Below are 18,902 nucleotides of genomic sequence, written 5' to 3'. Positions count from 1 at the left end.
AGCAATAACATCAAAAAGACCTATTGGCTTTGTGTTTGATTCTTATTCTCCATTTTCATTGAGGTGGCCTGAATATTACAACCTATCCATGTGACAGTATTGACTGCCAGCTTGAGCTTACAGTATTTATACTATTGAAAAAAAAAATATATATATATATAGATATATATCTATATATACATATTTGTTTGTCTGTTAAATCAAAAACGTTCATACATTTTCAGAGGAAACTATTTTTAGAGGCTGATTTTCATCAAGAAAAGCAGATGATAAAACAATCCAATGCTCGTTTCCAACCGGGTGACCCAAGTGTTATAACGATTATTCTCCTGTTCTTTTGAGTCCGATGTCTCCTTCTACTGTGATTAGTGACAGCAGCTATCTTAAGCCATAAATCGATCTTGACAAGAAAGAAATGGTCACCTGCAAAGAATGATTACCTTCATTGAATGCTATATTTTGTTAATATGTATATGTGTATATATTTATAAATATATATATCGACAGCTCTATTCCTTAAGGATTTCCAACATTGAAAGAAGGAGACGAGTGATTCAGACCAAACGGCAGGTGTTCTTCAAGCTTTTAATGGTGTTCGTTCCCCCCCCTGAGGATTTGTTTGCATTTTGACCTTAATAAAAAAAAATCCTGATCAACCAGCAGAATTGCAGCAGTTATAAACTCAAACCAGCTTCTCAGCAGTTTATGGGACCTTAGTAAACTATGAAAGAGAGGGGAAAAAATGGTTAAGATTTGAAACCCTCTGAAATGTATGTGTTGCTTAGCAATTGTATGTTCAAAAAGAAAAAAAAGTAACCAGGAAAAGCTGAACATGTGACACAATCACTGCTTTCTTTGTGGCATAAACAGTAAAATGTTGTAGTTTTAAAAAAAAAAACAACACTTGGTAAAAGCTCTATTTTTGTACAAAGGTAATTTTATCCCTTGCTTATGTACTCTGTTCTTTCTCTTCTCACTGTGGGCTGTTATGTACATTGTGGAAAAGCTTATTTGACGGCAAGAGATAATTTTCAGATTGAAAATGTAAGACAGGAGTAATAGTAAGCTTTGGCACTTTGGTAACTGTGTCGCTTTTACTTTGCCATGTTTTAACCTGTCGCTGCAAGATGGGAGTATCTTCTTTCATTATATTTTGTCTATTTTTAAGAAAATGGAATTTTGTCATCTGTTCTTCGTGGGTTGTTCTCTGATGTTCTTCATTCATGGACAGGAAAAAAAAGGTTATTAAAAAATTTTAAGTGAGCGTTTCCAGTTGATTTGTGTTAGGTGTACAGAAATAAAACTGTCAATGACTCGGGGTGAAACATACAAAAACTGTTTTTATTCAGATGTGAATTACAGCTGTCAGATGCGAACATATTTTACATAGAATCCAGGTTAACTACAGGAAAAGCAGCCTGCTGGCTTCATGTGCAGAACTATCAGCTAGTCAAGCAGAGAACATAAAAACACAAAGACAGCTAAAGTAATCAAACTGCGACACGTGGCGTTGTTGTATGTACAAATACTGGAACACAATAACTGCATTTGGTCACTGTTGTGAACTGTCAAGTGTTAGTAAGTACTTCTTTTTTTAAGGGTCATTCAGGGTCATTTTGATTTTTGTAGCAAATCTTGAAGAATTGTAAACATTCTCAATGTTTGCACTTACGTCAAATTCTGGTTTGTTGCCCTAAAAAAAATGTTTTTTAAAATATCTTGTTAGGGCAAAAAGCACTCACTTAAGATCCAAAGTCCTTAAGTATTAAGTAGTTGTCCTCAGGTATACCGTCACCTCTTTACTTTAAAGTCACTGATTGTAAATGGTTCTACTGAGTTACACAAAGGCAGAAAATAAAATAACACAAAGGACCAAATAACCATTATATTCATTGTACAAGACTAGAATCGTGCTTGTGAAGACTGTTATGAGGCAGTGACATCGAGGTTAATGCAGTGTTTAAAAAAATAAAATACTGAAGCACCAGAATATTGCTGCAAAGTAAAACGAGGGAGAGAAAAAAAAACAATCACAAATTTCCATAATGAGACATCGAAATCTGGCACATGCTTTGATGAGGGGATAACGTCCGCTGCAGAACTGTGTGGATGATGTGTCTGGTTTGGTTCTCCTGGCTGAATGTCATGACATTTCATGGAGTTTAATTTCATTCTTCCAATCCAGCAGGAGCTCTCTGTTAGAAAACAAAAGTCCTCCTGTCTTACAATAAAATGTAGGAAAATTATATATATATATAAAAAAAAAAAACAAAGGAACACAAGTGGCCCAAAAGATCCAAAATGGCTTAGCAGTCGCTTTTCCATAGCTTGATGGTTTTGTCGTTTTCTAAAGCCGCAGATGCGATGATGTTCTCTGTGGGGTGGCAGGCAGTCGAAATGACAACATCTGAAAAAAGTGCAGGAAGAAAATTTAAAGAATGACAAACTAAAAGAACAGATTGCACCAGAACACAATATTTAAAACACAGCTGCAAATTTCTGTCTTAAAAATGAGCCATGCCTTCAAATATTTAATTAAATAAATGCAAAGTGATTCTAAAAGACAACTAACTCTGCCCTAGACTTTTAGTCCCCATACAAAAATGCTATTCTATCTGCGTTTTCAGTCACAGTGCATCTGCAGTACCTGTGTGGCCCTGGAGTTTCTGCACAATCTCCTTCGTCTGCAGGTTCCAGATATAAACCATGTTGTCTTCTGAGCCCGACACGATCCACTGCAAAAGAGCAGCGGCACTTAGGCTCAGAGTTATGTTTGCACACATAAGTGATTTCAAAAGGACCATTTTGTAATTTTAAAGTAACACTGAAACTAAAAGCACCAATAAAAACAAAATATAAACATTCATTTTCTCAAAGAAATGATCTTACCTTCCCACCAGTGACAGAGAAATTTGCAAATATGCAGTACTTCTCATTTTTATGGCCCGTGTATGTCTTCAAGCACTGAAATGTTAGAAAAGCAGAAGTTATTTGTATCTGTTATACAATCAAAAATGACAAAACTGTAAAATCTGCAGTTTTATTCATTACTAAACAAACATTTCACATCTTAAAGCAAAATAAAATGCCATCTTTACTCAGGCTAGGACACTACTGGGAATGTGCATCTATGATTTAAAATTTCTGAACTCTTAATACATAAACACAGACAAATTAAATCAGTTAGAATAAAAGAACTGAATGATAATCAAGGCTTTCAACAGCTTTCAAAGGCAATTACCTTTCCTTTGCTGTAGTCCCACAGCTTCAGCGTGCTAAAAGAAATACAAACAGAAGTTTAAAATCGACAGTCAAATAAACAGACAGCAGCTCACTGTGATGCTGTGCTGCCTCCTGCTGGTGAAATCCAAGTGGTGCTTGTGAAAAACTGTCCAGCTCCTTAAGACGTCAATTCAGATTTAGTTATATAGCACTAAATCACAACACCACTCACCTCAAGGCGCTTTACAGTGAGAGAGACCCCCCCCCCCCCCCCCAAAATTAGCAAGCGTCGTGAAGGAAAGCCACAAAACTGAGCAACGTCTATACTCACTTATCCAGTGTAGCAGCCAGGATGTATTTCCCATTGGGGGAAAACTTTACAAACGACACAGGAGGGTTGTCGTCATCTAAGAAACACAAAAAACAAGAATGCATTGATCACAAAGACACGTTTAAAAAAACAAAACAAAACTGAAAAAACTCAAAGCTTCAGTCTGATTACATTTTTCATGCCTCAATACAAAACTAATTAGATTTGCTGTCACTAATCAATCGTTTAATTAGCACATTCTGTAACAAATCAAACCAAACAAGAAGAATTGGAACACGTGTGTGACTGATCTTACCTATCAGTGTCTTTAAACACTGCCCTGATGCTGTGTCCCAGATTCGACTGTGAATGAAAGATAACACAATTAACTGAGAGACATTTCCGTGTATTAAAAAAAAAATAAATAAAAAAAAAAATAAAAATCACACACCGGGTGACTAGAAAGTCATCCATATAAGCTACAATGTGATGATAAGGGATTCTTTTTAGCTCGAGCACAGAGCAAATATGCCAGACATGGAGCATTTCCAGTTCTTATCAAAGACAAGCTTGTTCTTTTAAAAAGCACCCATGTTCCCTGAACTGTGGCCAGAGAGTCTCAGGAGGATCCAAGTACTCACCAAAGGCCATCGTAGCTACTGGACACAATCAGAGAGCCGTCTCTGTTGAAGTGAACCTGCAAGCCGAGGCAGACCATCATGCCTTTAATACAGTGTTAATATTAAATCCGGAGCATTTGTCTAATTAATTATAAAAATAAACTTACAGCAGAGACTGGATCAGAATGAGCTGGCAGCGTTTTCAGACATTTCCCAGTCTTCACGTCCCATATCCTTACACTCTCATCGAACTAGAAACGGAAGAGAAAAAAAATAATCATTTTTTGGAAAACCACTCAGAAACTGCTTCTAATGCTCAAAGTGAGAGCTTTCGCAAAGGTCTAACATCTGCTTTCCATTTAGTTAGGACTTGTTTCTTGCCAAGAGCTTGGTACTCACCGATCCTGACACAATAAGATTGGACTGGGGGTTGAAGTTGCAGCAGAAGACGTAGTTGCTGTGACCTTTCAGAGTTTTTAAGCACTTCCCCTGGATTAGAGAGAAAATTGGTCGAAATGTCACATTTCTCACCCACACTGAAAAATCAAGGACCATCTTCAACTAAACCACACTACAAGTGCAGCTTTAAATGTAATACAATTTTAACATCAGCAGAAACCACTGATATGAACCTAAGAGTCTACATGGATTTCATTTTCATACTTCATAAAAGTATAATGATAAGAGACACAGCAGCGATGTAGACCGAGCCTTACCAAATCACTATCTCCCCTTTTTTACAGCAGTACACCACATTTCCAACACACTGAGATTCTATTACAAGTAGTACTCCCAAACAAAGCCTTCTCATTTACATATTTTCCGACTCTATTATCAGAAAATAGGCCCATATAAAATAACCCATTAATACATTTTAATCAGCAACTTCCGAGCCATTTCCAATCTGCCGCTCTGCTAAGATCCGAATTTGATAAACGCAACATCATCTGACAAAATCAGCACATGACTTCAGCTAAATTTACAAAGAAATTCAGAAGCAAATCTAACTAAGTAAGCATGTCATAATGTCTCTGAACTTCTCTGAAAAGAGCATGTGATATCTTCTCCCAGTAACAGAATGAGAATGTGCAGGTAGAGTAAATAAAGGGGAGATTGCCCACAAGTTAACCAATCACAGATTGCATTGTTCTCTCAGACAGCAGGAATAGTAAGTCCAGCCAAATGATCATGAGATGATCTTTTGCAGTATAAGGGCCTGAATAACAAGCCTCCCCATAGATTTAGTTGAACTCATGCATTCAAGTAGTCAACAAATATTCTGAACATTGATTGTGAAAATGAAATCAGTATTTTTAGCAGTACCAGCAATACTGCATAATATCTGTGTCATAGTCAGAACAGGCTGTCAGCCTGGGGTGTAGCTCTCACAGATTCAGGCTTAAGACCAAGCTGGCGATGTGGGGAGAGAGCAGTGGATGACTCAGCCTATTGCACAGGAGTGGACAAAGATCAGCTGAGTATTTTAAAGTACAATATGTTTATAATATTCATCTACAGTATTATACAAAAGTCTTCAGCCAGCCCTTGTTTCTTTATACTGTGCTAAGAAAATGGGAAATGGGGAGCAGTAAACTGTGCAATCATAAATGGAAATACAATACATAAAGTAAAAACAATTCTGATGAGCATGAAAGCCAATTCAGCACATCCTGACCTCTCTTAGGAAAACGTTCTTGTAATTTCTTTAAGTATTCTTCAAGACTATTTCTGCAGGCTTCCTGGAGGACATTCTATGCTCCTCTTTGGATGTTGGCTGCCCTTTGTTCTGTTCTGTCAAAATGATCCTGCAATGCTTCAATAATGTCCGAGCTCTGGGGAGGGCATTTTATGATGAGGCTTCAGCAAACAGTAGATCAACTGAAGGGCCAGGTGCATTTCTCAGAGTCTGTTTCAGGACTCTGTTTCATATATTTTCATATTTAATCTGTTATAGATAGTTTTAAGGCCTGCCACTTCTTTTGCCCTTTACTTGTCCTGTTTCCTTTTTTTGTAAAGGACACGCTGTACACCATGCTGAGATATGCCAAGTTTTCAGCTAATAGTTCTAGGGGAAACCACCTGGTTGGTAGAAAAATATTATTTCATCCCATCAAACTTATATTTGATTTCAACAAAAGAAATGGGCACATATTAGCAGCTTTCGTGGCAGGCTCTTAGTAAAAAATAAATAAATAGAGATAAAATTTAAAATTGGTTCTTTTCCAAAGTTGTCTATTAAATATAAGAAAAAAAAAGTTCATCCTTTGAGTTACGTGGCTTTACAAAAGCAAAAAACATTCTTCCTAAAATGGTCAGGAACAAGGCCTGGACTGAAAATGAGTAAAAAAGCATCCTATGAAGGTCATTCAAAGAAAATCTTGAATGACCTTCAGAAAGCCTAAAAACACAAGACCTTTTTAAAAATGACATGAAAGTCTCACTCCAAATATGAGTTTTGCATAGGACTGTATATTTTTCCTTAATAATGTTTTTTTTTTTTTTTTAGATGTTCCAACTCTTTTGTGCTGTGCACATTTCATTTATATAAAAAATGACAATCAATTACCTACATGAGCTAACCTAATAGTTGTAGTTAGTGCCACTACACTTCAGTTGCCACGCTGATACCTGCCAATCACTCATCCAAGATCATACTCATAATTGTGCCACAGCTATTCATGCTTTTTATTATTTATCTTTATGATCCTTCTAGAAAGAAGATCCCATGCCAGATAACATCACTAGACTCCCTACTGCTGGATAGCTAAAATAAAAATAACCAAAACTGTTGGTCAAATATTCTATGATGGTAATATACCTGTGCAGCTTGCTAAAATGTATGCGCAGCAAACAGAGTTAGTATTATATCACACATTTCAGCAGAATCATTTAAATAATCTCCCATCTTACCGAGCTGACGTCCCAAATCTTCAGGGTTTTGTCGTCTGATGCAGATACCAGGAGGTTGGAGTCAGAGGACCAGGCCACATCAGATATACCCTGCAGATTCATGGGAACTGATCAGGACTTGAAGCTCTGAGAACAGCTAGCATGGGGCCAATGTAAGAACTAATGGAACCGTGGCTTGGTTCTTAGTAACGACTCCAAACATCTGATCCCAATTGACTAAACATCAAGGATGCTACAGTAGCTCTACGTTAGTCCAGCCAATAAAAAACAAAACCATTAACACAGCAGGAGTATAGCTAAGAATTAGTCAAACTCACAAGTTTGTGTCCAGATATGGTTTTCTCAAACTTGCCGTCATACGCGCCCCAGATTTTGATCAGTTTATCAGCAGCTGTAGAGACAGAATGAATACGCGCTTAGCATAGGTTAAAAAAACAACACATCATCAATCTTAAAACTCAACAAGAAGCTGCAATAATTTATTGATAATTATTAAGTCATGAAAAAAAAAAATGTAGTTCCAGCAGTGATTTTTACTCACATGAGCTGGCGAGCCATTCTCCACTCGGACTGAATTTGACAGAGGACACAGCTTTGGTGTGGCCCGCTAATGTGAACTTCAGGCTGTAGTTTGGCTTTGCAGGTGCCGACTGTGAGTGAAAAGGAAATACAACATTTAACAACTCTTGGCTGAGATGTGACAAATATACTAACATTCTAACATTCAAGTCTATATTAAACAAAATACATTCTCTTATAAATCCCAACTATGGCTATTTCCTGGCCCTAAAAGGCTACAGCTGGAACAGAATAGCGATAGTCCCAAAAATTCAAACCTTGCTTTGGCTGGCAGACGCTGACGGCGCTACTGGAGGTTTTGTGTCAGTCTCTGGTTTCTTGTCTTCAGTTGCCATGGTGAAGAAATTAGCATCTACTGTGTACTATCCTAAACCAGAAGAAAAAAATAAATACCATAAGATATTCTTTATGCTACTGGTGCTGATCAGTATACCAGTTATAAATACCAATGAACAAATATAACAGCGAGCCTCAGTAACTTTTCAAGAGGTTTGCATGAACAATACCACTGACAGCCTGGATAATATGATTACATTTTTCAAACGGTCTCTTTCATGCTCAGACACTTGGTGACTGACAAACAACTGGTTTAAAATAAGTTTAGCAAAATTAAACTTGCCTTTCAAAACAAAAACTCAAAAATACTAAAGCCGCTTTTTGAAGTGATAAAAACATGATTGTATTTATAAACTTCACTACTGCGTCATTAACTTGATTTATACTACTACTGTGTAAATGCCTGTGAATGTTTATGCCTAAAATAAAATAAGACATACTATACAATACAATTCCTTTGCTATTAAAATGACCATTCGACATGTTTCTAGCTGTTTTTTCATTGAACTTTTTTCAAAGCAACTATTTTATGCACCCAATAAATCTTACATGTTTGAAAAAACTATTCTTAGTTTCTGATAGGTTTACAAGCAGCAGATACACTGGCACACTCGAAATTTCTTCAGAAGTTTTCTAGTTTGTGTTTATTTATTTACATGATGACTATGCAATTTTTTTTCTAGTCTCTAAAATCCTGATAAAGTTAGTCAAATATATATTTATATTTTTTAATGGTCATAACTCCCTGCACTGACTGCAACATTCACTGACAGTCAAGTTAAAACGAAGTTTAGACTGAATATAGTCGATATTTAGTCTGATAGTGGTATTAAAATGCAATGAAAGGGCAAACCTCTTTCTCCATCTCACATGACAACAATGGTATATATTGCATAATGACAAAAATGCACAAAGTATATACGAAACCACCTTGCCGTTTAGCTCACGGTGTTTCCTTTTAGTTTTATGCCCCTCATATGAGCTGCAGTTTTTGCTAAACGCCGCATTTACCCCAGTTGGTACAGGCTGCAGCTATTTTCTCTCGTTCGTGTTGCTGCTTTCTCATTTAGCTCCAAGTTTAGCCATTTAAGCTAGCTTTAGCTAGCTAGCATTGCATTACTTCGTTGTGGCTACTTAAAACCACCAAACAGAAACGCAAATGCATTCAGCTAAAACTAGATGGCATCTGTTTGCAATATATTAACATGAATTCGCGTTTAAATGGAACAAACGTGCGAGAAAAGAGAATATCAAACAAAGGGCGATACGGACTCCCTTGGTTGGAAAATTCAACTCTTGACTAAGATCGTATTTGAACGACAGCTAGCCACGCTGTTATATCACTATTCAGATGTTTAACCGTCAACGATAACGCCACTTTAAAACTGGTGGTTTTATATAGACGCTAAAGGTTATTTGATGATGCAGCCGCCGCTGCTCGAAATGCACTGGTGCTGTTGACAAACTGGCTGAGGTACCATGGAGGGGCCCTCCATTCACACAATGAGGATTCAGTCATAAAGACGGTACTCACAGATTAATGAAGCTTCACGGTCAGATTGTTACTCCTCGTAAACACTCTAAAGGATAAAAAAAAACACACCATGTATGTGTATTCAGACGATCATGGAGAACGTATACAGCAAGTGACTTGCTCTTGGATGATTGCCTGTAGGGAAAGAGAAGCGGGGAATGTGGTGTGCTGTGGCTTTGCGCATGCGTGTTACGCTCTTCTTCTTCTTTGGTTTTCACGGCGGGACGCAAACCAACGTGTTTACGCGCATACTGCCACAATCCATTAAACAGAGAGTTTTGCATGTCATTCATTATTATATCTTCCATTTTTATAAAACATTATAAAAACAACTGTTGATAAAGACGTTTAGAGAAGGTCAGGATGAGTTCGATTGTTTCTAGAGAATATATGGGGCATATGATTGGGTACAAGAGATGAAATGCGGCAAAGAAATATCTTAAGGTGGTGCAGGACATCTAGGAGGACAACAAGACAGTGGTGTGGTGTGCAATACGAGTGACAGATGGGTTTGAAGGAGGGGTGGGATTATATCAGGGATTGGCTCCAAACCACTTCTTATTTGCAGTGGTAATGGACAAGTTGACTGATAAAGTCAGTGGACTATGATGTACAGAGAGTAGGGAGCAGGTGGAAAAGAGTCCGGAAAGGTGTAGGTATGAGCATTTAAGTCCGTTTGAAGCAAGACATATTAAATATGTGTGAATGAGAAGAAAACACATGTAACACTGAAAATCCAAAGAATAAAGGTAGTGAAGGTGGATGAGTTTAAATGGGAGTTTAGTGCACAAGAGAGGTGAAGAGGAGTGTGCAGGCAATGGTGGAGATGAACATGAGAAGGATAGCAGCACAAGTCAAAGGGAAGGTTTAGAAGATCACAAAGAGACCTGCTATGATGTATGGTTTGGAGATGGTGGCGCTCATAAGAAGACAGGAGGTTGAGCCGGATATGGCAGATGTGAAGATGCTGAGATTTTCATTCTGAATTACCAGAATGAACAAGATTAGAAATGAGTACCTGAGAGCAAGGTTGATCAGCTTGAAGACAGTTGAACAGTGTGTAGAGAAGGGGTAGTGGATATACTGGACAAAGGATGTTGGAGATGGAGTTGCCAAGCTGGAGGAAAAGAGGAAGACCTCAGAAGAGGTTCATGGATGTAGTGAAGGAGGACATGCAGGGTTTGTGTGGCAGAGGAGGAAGCTAGACGCAGCTAGACGTGGAGGCTGATGATCCACTGTGGCGACACCTAAAGGGAGCAGCCAGAAGAAGAAGAAGAAGAAGAAGAAGAAGAAAATCAACGCTCTTCTCTCTTGGGATCGTTACACTTTCGGTCATTTTGGTTTTATTCGCGACACCCTCCGACACAGCAGGCGGCGGTATACGCTGTTAACTTTGGCTAAAAAATTGGTCACAGAAGCTTTCGACGAAGGGGAGCTTGTTACTTGAAGCCATGCCCGCAGCAGGTTTGTGTGGAAGTTTTCAGCTGGTCTAAGTGCAGCCAGGAGTTACAGTATCTCGACTTTTTTTTCTGTTTGGCCTTCGGTGCGGCGCGAACGGGCTTAAATAGAAACTAGCATTTTAAAGTACCTTCATGAGAAGAAAAAACGAGTTGGTAAACACTCGTGACTCTCCCGTCATCCTCTGCGAAACAAGTTATGTGGTACATGTATGTGTTGCCGTTATCTGAAGGTAATTGCGAGCGTTCAGGTAGCAGCCACTGGCGTCCCTATGAAAACTTTGTGAGTGGTAAGTTAACCGCGGCAGAGCGAGGCCCAACTGAAATACACAAACCACAGTAGGCACTGCACAAGATACTGTGGTGTTTTTTTATTGCCCATTTGCAGTGACGACTTAAATCTGTCTCTCAATGCGCCCATATAGGTTTACCTTAACCTGCTAGCCAAATGAAGCTAACGTGCTGAACGTGACTGGTTAGTGTTCCCAAGAGCTGGCCTCCTGATTATTTAACTCTGTCGTGCTCATTTAAAACTTGACAATCCGATTCTTCCTTCTTACTCCGTTAAGTTAGCATTATATTAGTATGGTATGATATTACATGAGCTAGGTTGAGATTTATACCGCGTCTGAGATCATGCAGACTCTCACTGGCTTCTCCAGTGGCGATGTTTAGTAAAATGAGCAAACGAAATAAAATTAGATTTGAAGAAACATTTGATCTGGAATAAAGGAAAATAGATTTAAATGTTAAAATAGATAAACAGTAATATCACCTCACTAAAACTTAAAATTAAATACATGAAATGCATTTAGTCTTCCCCAGTTTGGTTTTATTTATTGAGAAAAGGATGCGTTCACAATAATGTGTTTGTCTTGAAATATAATGTGTTAACTTAGACCAACAAAATATAATAATATTTGAAGAATAAAGTTTTGTAAGCTATTTAAAAACTAAACTGAAATGAACAAAGCCTCCCTCGAAATTAATTGAAATGCATTAGAACTGAAAATAAAACTGAAATAAGAAAAAAATCGAAATCACCTGCTCCTTTCTGCTGCTCCCTTTAAGGGTCGCCACAATGGGTCATCTCCCTTCATTTCACCTTATCTGTAGCACCCTCCTCTGTCACACTAACACTCTCCATGTTCTCCTTCACTACATCTAAGAATCTCTTCTCTTGTCTTTCTCTTTTCTTCATACCTAGCAGCTCCATCTTTATCATCCTTTGTAGCAACCTCAGTCTAAGCTGACCCTTTCATGTACTCATTTTTAATCAGGCCTAATGAAAATCTTAGACCTTCACCTTTAACAGCTCCAGCTCGACCTCCCGCCTTTTTGTTAGTGCTCCAAACCATACTTCATAGCCCGTCTCGCTCCCATCCTCTAAACCTTCGCTTTCACTTTTGCTGCTGTCCTCCTGTCACAAATCACCCGTGACACTCATCTCCACTCACTTCCCCCTCTCTTCACTTTCTTCTTCACCTCTCACCTCTTGATTCCTCTTCTATCCAATGCATACTTCCATCTCTCCACCTTCTCTAAATATTAAAATTGGAATAATTGCAGGCAGATTGCTAGACAGCTAAATAAACATAGGTGATTCCAACACCATCAGTGAAACAGCCTCTTAAATTATGTCAGTGTATTTGCCAAGAAAACATTTCTCAGTTCGCATGCCCACTAAACCTTTACACACCCTCCGTGTCGTCTGCTCATCTGAAGCTGGGTTGCAGTATTCAGACATCCTTCTCCCCAGCCACTCTTTCCAGTTCCCCATGGGGGTCCCAAGGCATTCCCAGGTCAGATGAGATGTATAATCTCTCCAGCTGGTTCTGGGTCTACCCCGGGGTCTCCTCCCAGTTAGGTATGCCCAGGAGGCATTCTAACTGGATGACTGAAATACCTCAATTGCCTCCTTTCAGCATGCAAGGAAAGAGCCTTTATGCAGTCACGTGCAGATTGTTTTACATAATAATAAAGTAAAATGAATGTGATAAGCTTCAAAAGATATGAGATATAGTCTGTTTTTGAAACTATATCAATGGTGTGAAGTAATCAGTTGCTTCCTCTTTATAGTGTTATATTTAATATTTGGAGAACCACATGATCATAACAGTCTATTCTTTTATGTCAGCAGGCCACATTGTGTGGTTTGACGACTCCCCAGCCTGCTTCATGCATAGTTTTCAGAGTGTGTGACAAGCTGTCAGGTGAACACTACATGACTTACAGAAGATCACAGAACCCAGAAGAATTTGTGCAGCCGTCATGTCCACAGACACCAACCAGGACCCTCCTCAGCTTGTTAATCCCCCACCTCCCGAGGTGACCAATCCCAACAAGCAAGGCCGGAGGACCAACCAGCTGCAGTATATGCAGAACATAGTGATCAAATCCCTGTGGCGGCACCAGTTCGCCTGGCCTTTTTACCAGCCTGTCGATGCAGTTGCTCTTGGACTGCCAGTGAGTAGTTTGCACATGTTCAGCTGACAGGGTTACAGTGCATCAAGTCATTTTTATGGGTTTTTCACAAATCATGGTACAAAAATGACTTCAGCCTCAGGATTGCAGGGCTTTTCTTCAGTTAGTTGCACAAGTAAGTCATAGTTTTGCTCATAATGAAAATATTTTTTAATTCCACAATGTCCCCATTCTTTATGCAAAAGTGATGTTAAGTGGGCATTATGTTGTATTATATGATCTATTTAGCCATTGTTGTTAAATATACATTTACTGGTAGCTGCCAGCAGTTTTACATATATATATATATATATATATATATATATATATATATATAGTTGTTTTTTTTTTTAGTTTTCAGATATGCTAACTTGCTTTGTGCTCTCGGGTCTGTCTGTTCTTCTCTTCTGAAACTACTAGATCTTCTTTTCGTTTTGTTATTCTCTCACTGTTAATTTAATGTTGTCTAAGACATTTTTTTGTTTTTCCTCCCTTTTATTTTGTTCCTAATTCTCACGCACAACCCACATACCACAGTGAGTATAGAGATAATGGAATGCAGTGTCACTGTGTCTTGCATCTTATCCTAGTTTTAGCCATACTTTAGTAAGAAATGACTCGAAAGCCTGCCGACATATCCTTGATCCTAAATTTTAATACATCAGCAAGAATGTGTATGAAGTGTAACTAATTTATTTATCCAATTTAGTGCTGAATCTAAAAATGCAAACAGTTGATGTTAAACAGTATTGATGTTAATTCCAGCCTGATTATCTGACTCACTTCAGAAAGTGCAAAAAAGCTAATCTTGGTGATTTTAAGTTGGTGGCGATTTAGCCACCTCCATTTTTGCCTTAAGTTCCAAACACTATTAAGTAGTCTGAATGATGCCGTTTGACTCTGTCTTAATAAAGTAATTAACATGTAGTTAATATCAAGTTTTATAGAAAAAGATTAATTAAATAATATCCAACATGAATAAACTGGAAATTGTGCAGTGTAATTGTTCTTCATTAATCAAACTTTGGCAGAGCCTCAGTGTGGGGCTGCGCAAAAATGTAATGCTATATTTATCTGACATCAACTCTTTCTCTTAACCAGGACTATCATAAAATAATAACATTGCCCATGGACATGGGAACCATTAAGAAACGACTAGAGAACAACTATTATTGGAGTGCGAGTGACTGCCTGCAAGACTTCAACACCATGTTTACCAACTGCTACATATACAATAAGGTGAGGAGCTTTGTGATTGCAAATTCCTTCCATTGTTCCCTTACAGATACTAAGCGTGTCCTCACACTGGGCAATATATGCCATGCCGGAGAATGTTTGAGCAAGAGTTGAGTTTTGTATACTGGGCCTGGATGCAGTTAATTTGGCTTTCGGCGTTGATCGCCAACATTTTCTCAGAACAGCATTCACTGTGAAAATTCCTTATTAAACTAATTACCAATTCTCTAAGGCATGCAAGAGGACAATACGTTACCGTGTCCAAAATTGGCGTAGTTGAGCTACAAAATGCAAAAAATCATTCCCTCTGTCCTCTTCAGCCTACAGACGATATTGTCCTGATGGCGCTCGCCTTGGAAAAGATTTACTTGCAAAAAGTTGCCCAGATGCCTCAGAATGAAGTGGAGATTGTTCCTCATGCTGCCAAAGGGAAGGGCAAAAAAAGTAGCACACCAGGTAACTCACTTAAAAGAACTTGTAACACTGACTGCTTATTAGTAGTAAACTAGTACTTTGATGTTCGGTCGCAAGAATTCAGCAGACTGCATAGGCTAGCACATGGAGGGTGTCACTGATGAGATGCTGAACACCTTGTATGTAATGCAATAACCAAATATGAGATGAGAGGGTGCAGGCGTTCATGGAGAGTGATGGGTTTTACCGTTACTCTCCAAAATCCTGGCAAGCCAGACTTTCAGTTTCACAGCTATGTGTGCTTCTTATCCACTTATTAAAAGTCTAAAGTTTTAATAAGATTATAGATTAGTTTTAGCACCATTTTCGCTTTAATTATTTTACATCTTTAAAAACTCTAAGCTAATGAAGGAAATAGGGCAGATAAGAGAGAGGAGAAAGGTTTGTTTAAATGAACTAATTGTAACAATTTAATTATTTTTAGAAAGCAGGAAGAGGCGTGAGAGCTCAAGCCGTGCCAAGAGCGACTTTGAAGAGGAGTCATCACAACAAAACACTGAACCCTGTGGCCTTAGTGAACAGCTGAAGTACTGCAAGCATATCCTGAAGGAAATGCTCTCTAAGAAACATTCTGCTTACGCCTGGCCTTTTTACAAGCCTGTAGACGCAGAAGCTCTGCAGCTACACGATTATCATGACATCATCAAGTACCCCATGGATCTCAGCACGGTTAAAGTATGTTTGCTTATATGCCTTTATACATGCATTTGCTTTGTGCCTTGATACACATGCTTTATTTGGTTACCTTTTTTATTTTCAGAAAAAGATGGATGCAGGAGAGTACCAAGATGCACAAGCGTTTGCTGCAGATGTTAGGTTAATTTTTTCTAACTGCTACAAATACAATCCTGCACATCATGATGTTGTTATTAAGGCCAGAAAACTTCAGGTGGGTTTGGAATTTATAGAATATTATTATTAAAAATGGGTGGGAGGGGGAAAGTTTTGGTTGCTCTGCTTTCTATTTCACTCTGTTTGCTTCAGGGAGTTTTCGAGCAAAGGTTTGCAAAGATGCCAGACGAACACGTGGAAGTGACCTCACAAGCAGGTGGCAGTTTGGAGAAACCAGAGTCTGCAGAGGAGCGTGCCACCCGACTTGCTGAGTTGCAAGAACAGGTGGGTGCAGATCAGGTGGGTTACTGCACAGATGTATTATTACTAGGTGCTATGAAAAAGTTGTGCAACGCACTGCAAAACAAAGCTCATATCTGATTTAAGTTTGTCCACTGTGCACAAGGAAATAGTCTCCTTGGATAGCTCAGCACCATTTTCAGAGCTGCTTCTACTTTTAGATTTTCCTTTGTGATCTAGTGCACATCATTGTGCAATCTTCTTCACCCCACCACGGCTATAACCCTTACATTGCATTTTATTTTGAGGAATTAAATACTTTAGAGAGCAAAATGGCAAGCTGGGCTGGCAATACACTTTCCTTTTTGATCCACAGTTCAAGTCATTTGTGCCAAATATACCACCTTCACGGCTCGCTCTCATTCTGAAAACTGCGGTCTGGTTTCTGAGCCAAAAGTTGCTGTGTGTTCAACTTTCCAATGTCTGCTGGAAGGCTACTTCCAGGGAGCATGGGTGTTAACTGTGTATTGAACCTTCCTACTGATTCATCATTCTCAGGAATACAAGACTTCTAATTTTTGTGGCACTTTTCTTGCCAGCTTAAAGCCGTTCATGGACAGCTTGCTGCTCTGTCTGAATCCCCTGTGAGTAAACCAAAGAAGAAAAAAGAAAAGGACAAAAAAGACAACAGCCGACAAAATGTAGGAGTATTGAATTCCAGATGTACATCAAATTCCTGTGCTAGGTATGATGTTTTGTTTAGCTCATGAACTTTTTTTATTTTGTGGTATTACTTTTTAACAGAGATTTTCACTGCTTTGTCTTTTTGATAGATATTCATGGAAAGGGAGCAATGAATGGGAGTCAGAGGATGAATCTTTGCCAATGACTTACGTTGAAAAGCACCAGCTAAGCCTGGACATTAACCGGTTACCTGGCATGAAACTGGGCCACGTGGTGCACATCATTCAGAGCCGGGAGCCCTCGATGTGCAACACCAACCCAGATGAAATCGAGATTGACTTTGAGACGCTAAAGCCATCCACTCTGCGTGCTCTGGAGCAATATGTCAAGTCATGTCTCTGTAAGAAGTTTAAGAAATTTCAGAGTAAGTACCAAGCACAGGCTCACTTGAATTCATTTGACATTAAGGCACAAATCACTCATAGATTTTCCCTGCTATCACTATCTGTAGCATTTAATCAATGATGTTGCCTCTTTTACTCCCCTTCATCCAGAGAAAAGCCGTCAAACTCCATCTCATCGCACCAGCAGCAGCAGCAGCAGTTCTTCAGATTCTGCCAACACCAGCTTCACTGACTCTAGCACAGAAGACAGTGACTCATGATTACTGTATTGATTTTATTTATTTTTGCTATTATGACCAAAAGACATTTCGTCAAATATATTAAACCTCTCTATTTTGTTACCTGTTCATTATGTTTAAAATAAAAATTCCCATTGAAAATGTTTGTACTGTATTTTAAATAACGATCTCTCTGGTGTTTATCAGACTCTAAATCTGCAACCGAGCCGGATGGCATTCTGCTTGGGTAAGAGTAGATTTCATTACATCAGTTTCAGACAATAACGTCTTTGATTGACCATTATCCCGTGTTTTTTACATTTATGTTTTTTCTTTGCTGATTTGGAAATACTTCAATTTATAATACTAATATTAAGTGCTGTAACTAAATTGTTTCTTAACCATTTATTGACCAAGATTTATACAGGCGTGGTGGACTTATTTTGGCTGTCAAATGAAACACAGTAACCATTTGAATTTTCTTAAAAGCCCCCAAAATGGTTGAGAAGTACAGTAATGTGAGTGCACATGGTAAGATCTAGGCAGATATCCCCATAAAGCTCTTCTACTCTTCTTTATGAAATCACTGGAATTTTGTCTTTTCAGCACAAACGGTAATGGAGTTATGATCATTTAAAAGTGCCTGTAAAAATAGGCCCACCAGCGGGCCCATGGTAAATAAAGGGTTAATTTAGCACTAAATGCATTTAGGTGTACCATGGAAGAATAATGCACGTTACATAAGACTGATGAATTATCAGGTCTCAACAGTTTTCTTATTTTTATTCTCTATGAAGATGAAATTGAGCAGCAGAGGCCAGGAACATCATGAAACACTGCAGTTTGCTTTGGGGAACAGTCCAAACAGTGAGAATGTAATTTCCCATGAACAAATCACACCATAAAAATGCTTTCCAGAAACCTTAATAACAAATTTTAGAGATTTTCGTGATGGCAAAAAGATGTAATGGAGAGTTGATTGCGCGGAATATGAACAGTGCTTGTTGTTGCATACTGTTTTGTTTTCAGCTTCCATTCCTGTAGTAACTATTTTGTTTTTTATATATTTCTTTGTTCTATATAAACTAAAAATCAGAATACCTGAAAATAACACCGGTCTGCTTCCTGATATTGGCTTTCTTTTAATATTAGACAAAGTTCACCAGAGTAAAACCAAAATTCAGTTTTTAAATTGTGAATGTATTTATTAAGGGATTAAAATCTATCCAAACCTACCTGTTAGGTATTTGCACCTAACATCAAGTTGTGCCACCCTTGGCAGCAAGAACTGCAGTTAAGCATTTCTGCTAACTGGCGATGAGTCTATAACACCACTGTGGAGGAATTTTAGCTCACTCTTCCTATGCAGAATTGTTTTTAGTTC

At 38.4% G+C, this 18,902-nt stretch overlaps 2 protein-coding genes across 9 annotated transcripts; one reads left to right on the top strand and one right to left on the bottom strand.

Annotated features, from left to right (window-relative positions):
- Positions 1-1,320: 1,320 nt before the first annotated feature.
- wdr5 (WD repeat domain 5) lies at positions 1,321-9,691 on the bottom strand. Of its 2 annotated transcripts, none has more exons than XM_006795614.2 (14): positions 9,512-9,691; positions 7,899-8,014; positions 7,604-7,712; positions 7,380-7,453; positions 7,063-7,152; positions 4,552-4,641; positions 4,320-4,403; positions 4,174-4,229; positions 3,849-3,895; positions 3,554-3,629; positions 3,242-3,275; positions 2,890-2,964; positions 2,648-2,735; positions 1,321-2,407 (listed from the first exon to the last, which is right to left on the bottom strand). In XM_006795614.2, exons 2-14 carry the CDS (start codon positions 7,974-7,976, stop codon positions 2,307-2,309), a joined length of 1,002 nt encoding a protein of 333 aa, XP_006795677.1. In that variant the 5' UTR covers positions 7,977-8,014; positions 9,512-9,691; the 3' UTR covers positions 1,321-2,306. The 2 variants fall into 2 exon arrangements, with proteins under 2 accessions (XP_006795677.1, XP_006795676.1); XM_006795613.2 differs by having other exon boundaries at positions 7,899-8,008.
- Positions 9,692-10,800: 1,109 nt separating this feature from the next.
- Positions 10,801-17,680, top strand: LOC102787370 (bromodomain-containing protein 3-like). Of its 7 annotated transcripts, none has more exons than XM_035909853.2 (10): positions 10,801-10,975; positions 13,109-13,434; positions 14,533-14,670; positions 14,988-15,123; positions 15,566-15,816; positions 15,902-16,030; positions 16,126-16,272; positions 16,812-16,957; positions 17,046-17,320; positions 17,451-17,680. In XM_035909853.2, exons 2-10 carry the CDS (start codon positions 13,240-13,242, stop codon positions 17,558-17,560), a joined length of 1,527 nt encoding a protein of 508 aa, XP_035765746.1. In that variant the 5' UTR covers positions 10,801-10,975; positions 13,109-13,239; the 3' UTR covers positions 17,561-17,680. The 7 variants fall into 7 exon arrangements, with proteins under 7 accessions (XP_035765746.1, XP_006795678.1, XP_006795680.1 ...); XM_006795615.2 differs by having other exon boundaries at positions 13,106-13,434; XM_006795617.3 differs by having other exon boundaries at positions 10,801-11,258.
- Positions 17,681-18,902: the final 1,222 nt, after the last annotated feature.

The sequence above is a fragment of the Neolamprologus brichardi genome, chromosome 7 (assembly GCF_056152115.1).
Source record: "Neolamprologus brichardi isolate AB-2024 chromosome 7, ASM5615211v1, whole genome shotgun sequence".
In the NCBI taxonomy this organism is placed as follows: Eukaryota; Metazoa; Chordata; class Actinopteri; order Cichliformes; family Cichlidae; genus Neolamprologus; species Neolamprologus brichardi.
Note: the sequence above shows the minus strand (reverse complement) of the source record. Positions and strands in the feature narration are given on the sequence as shown.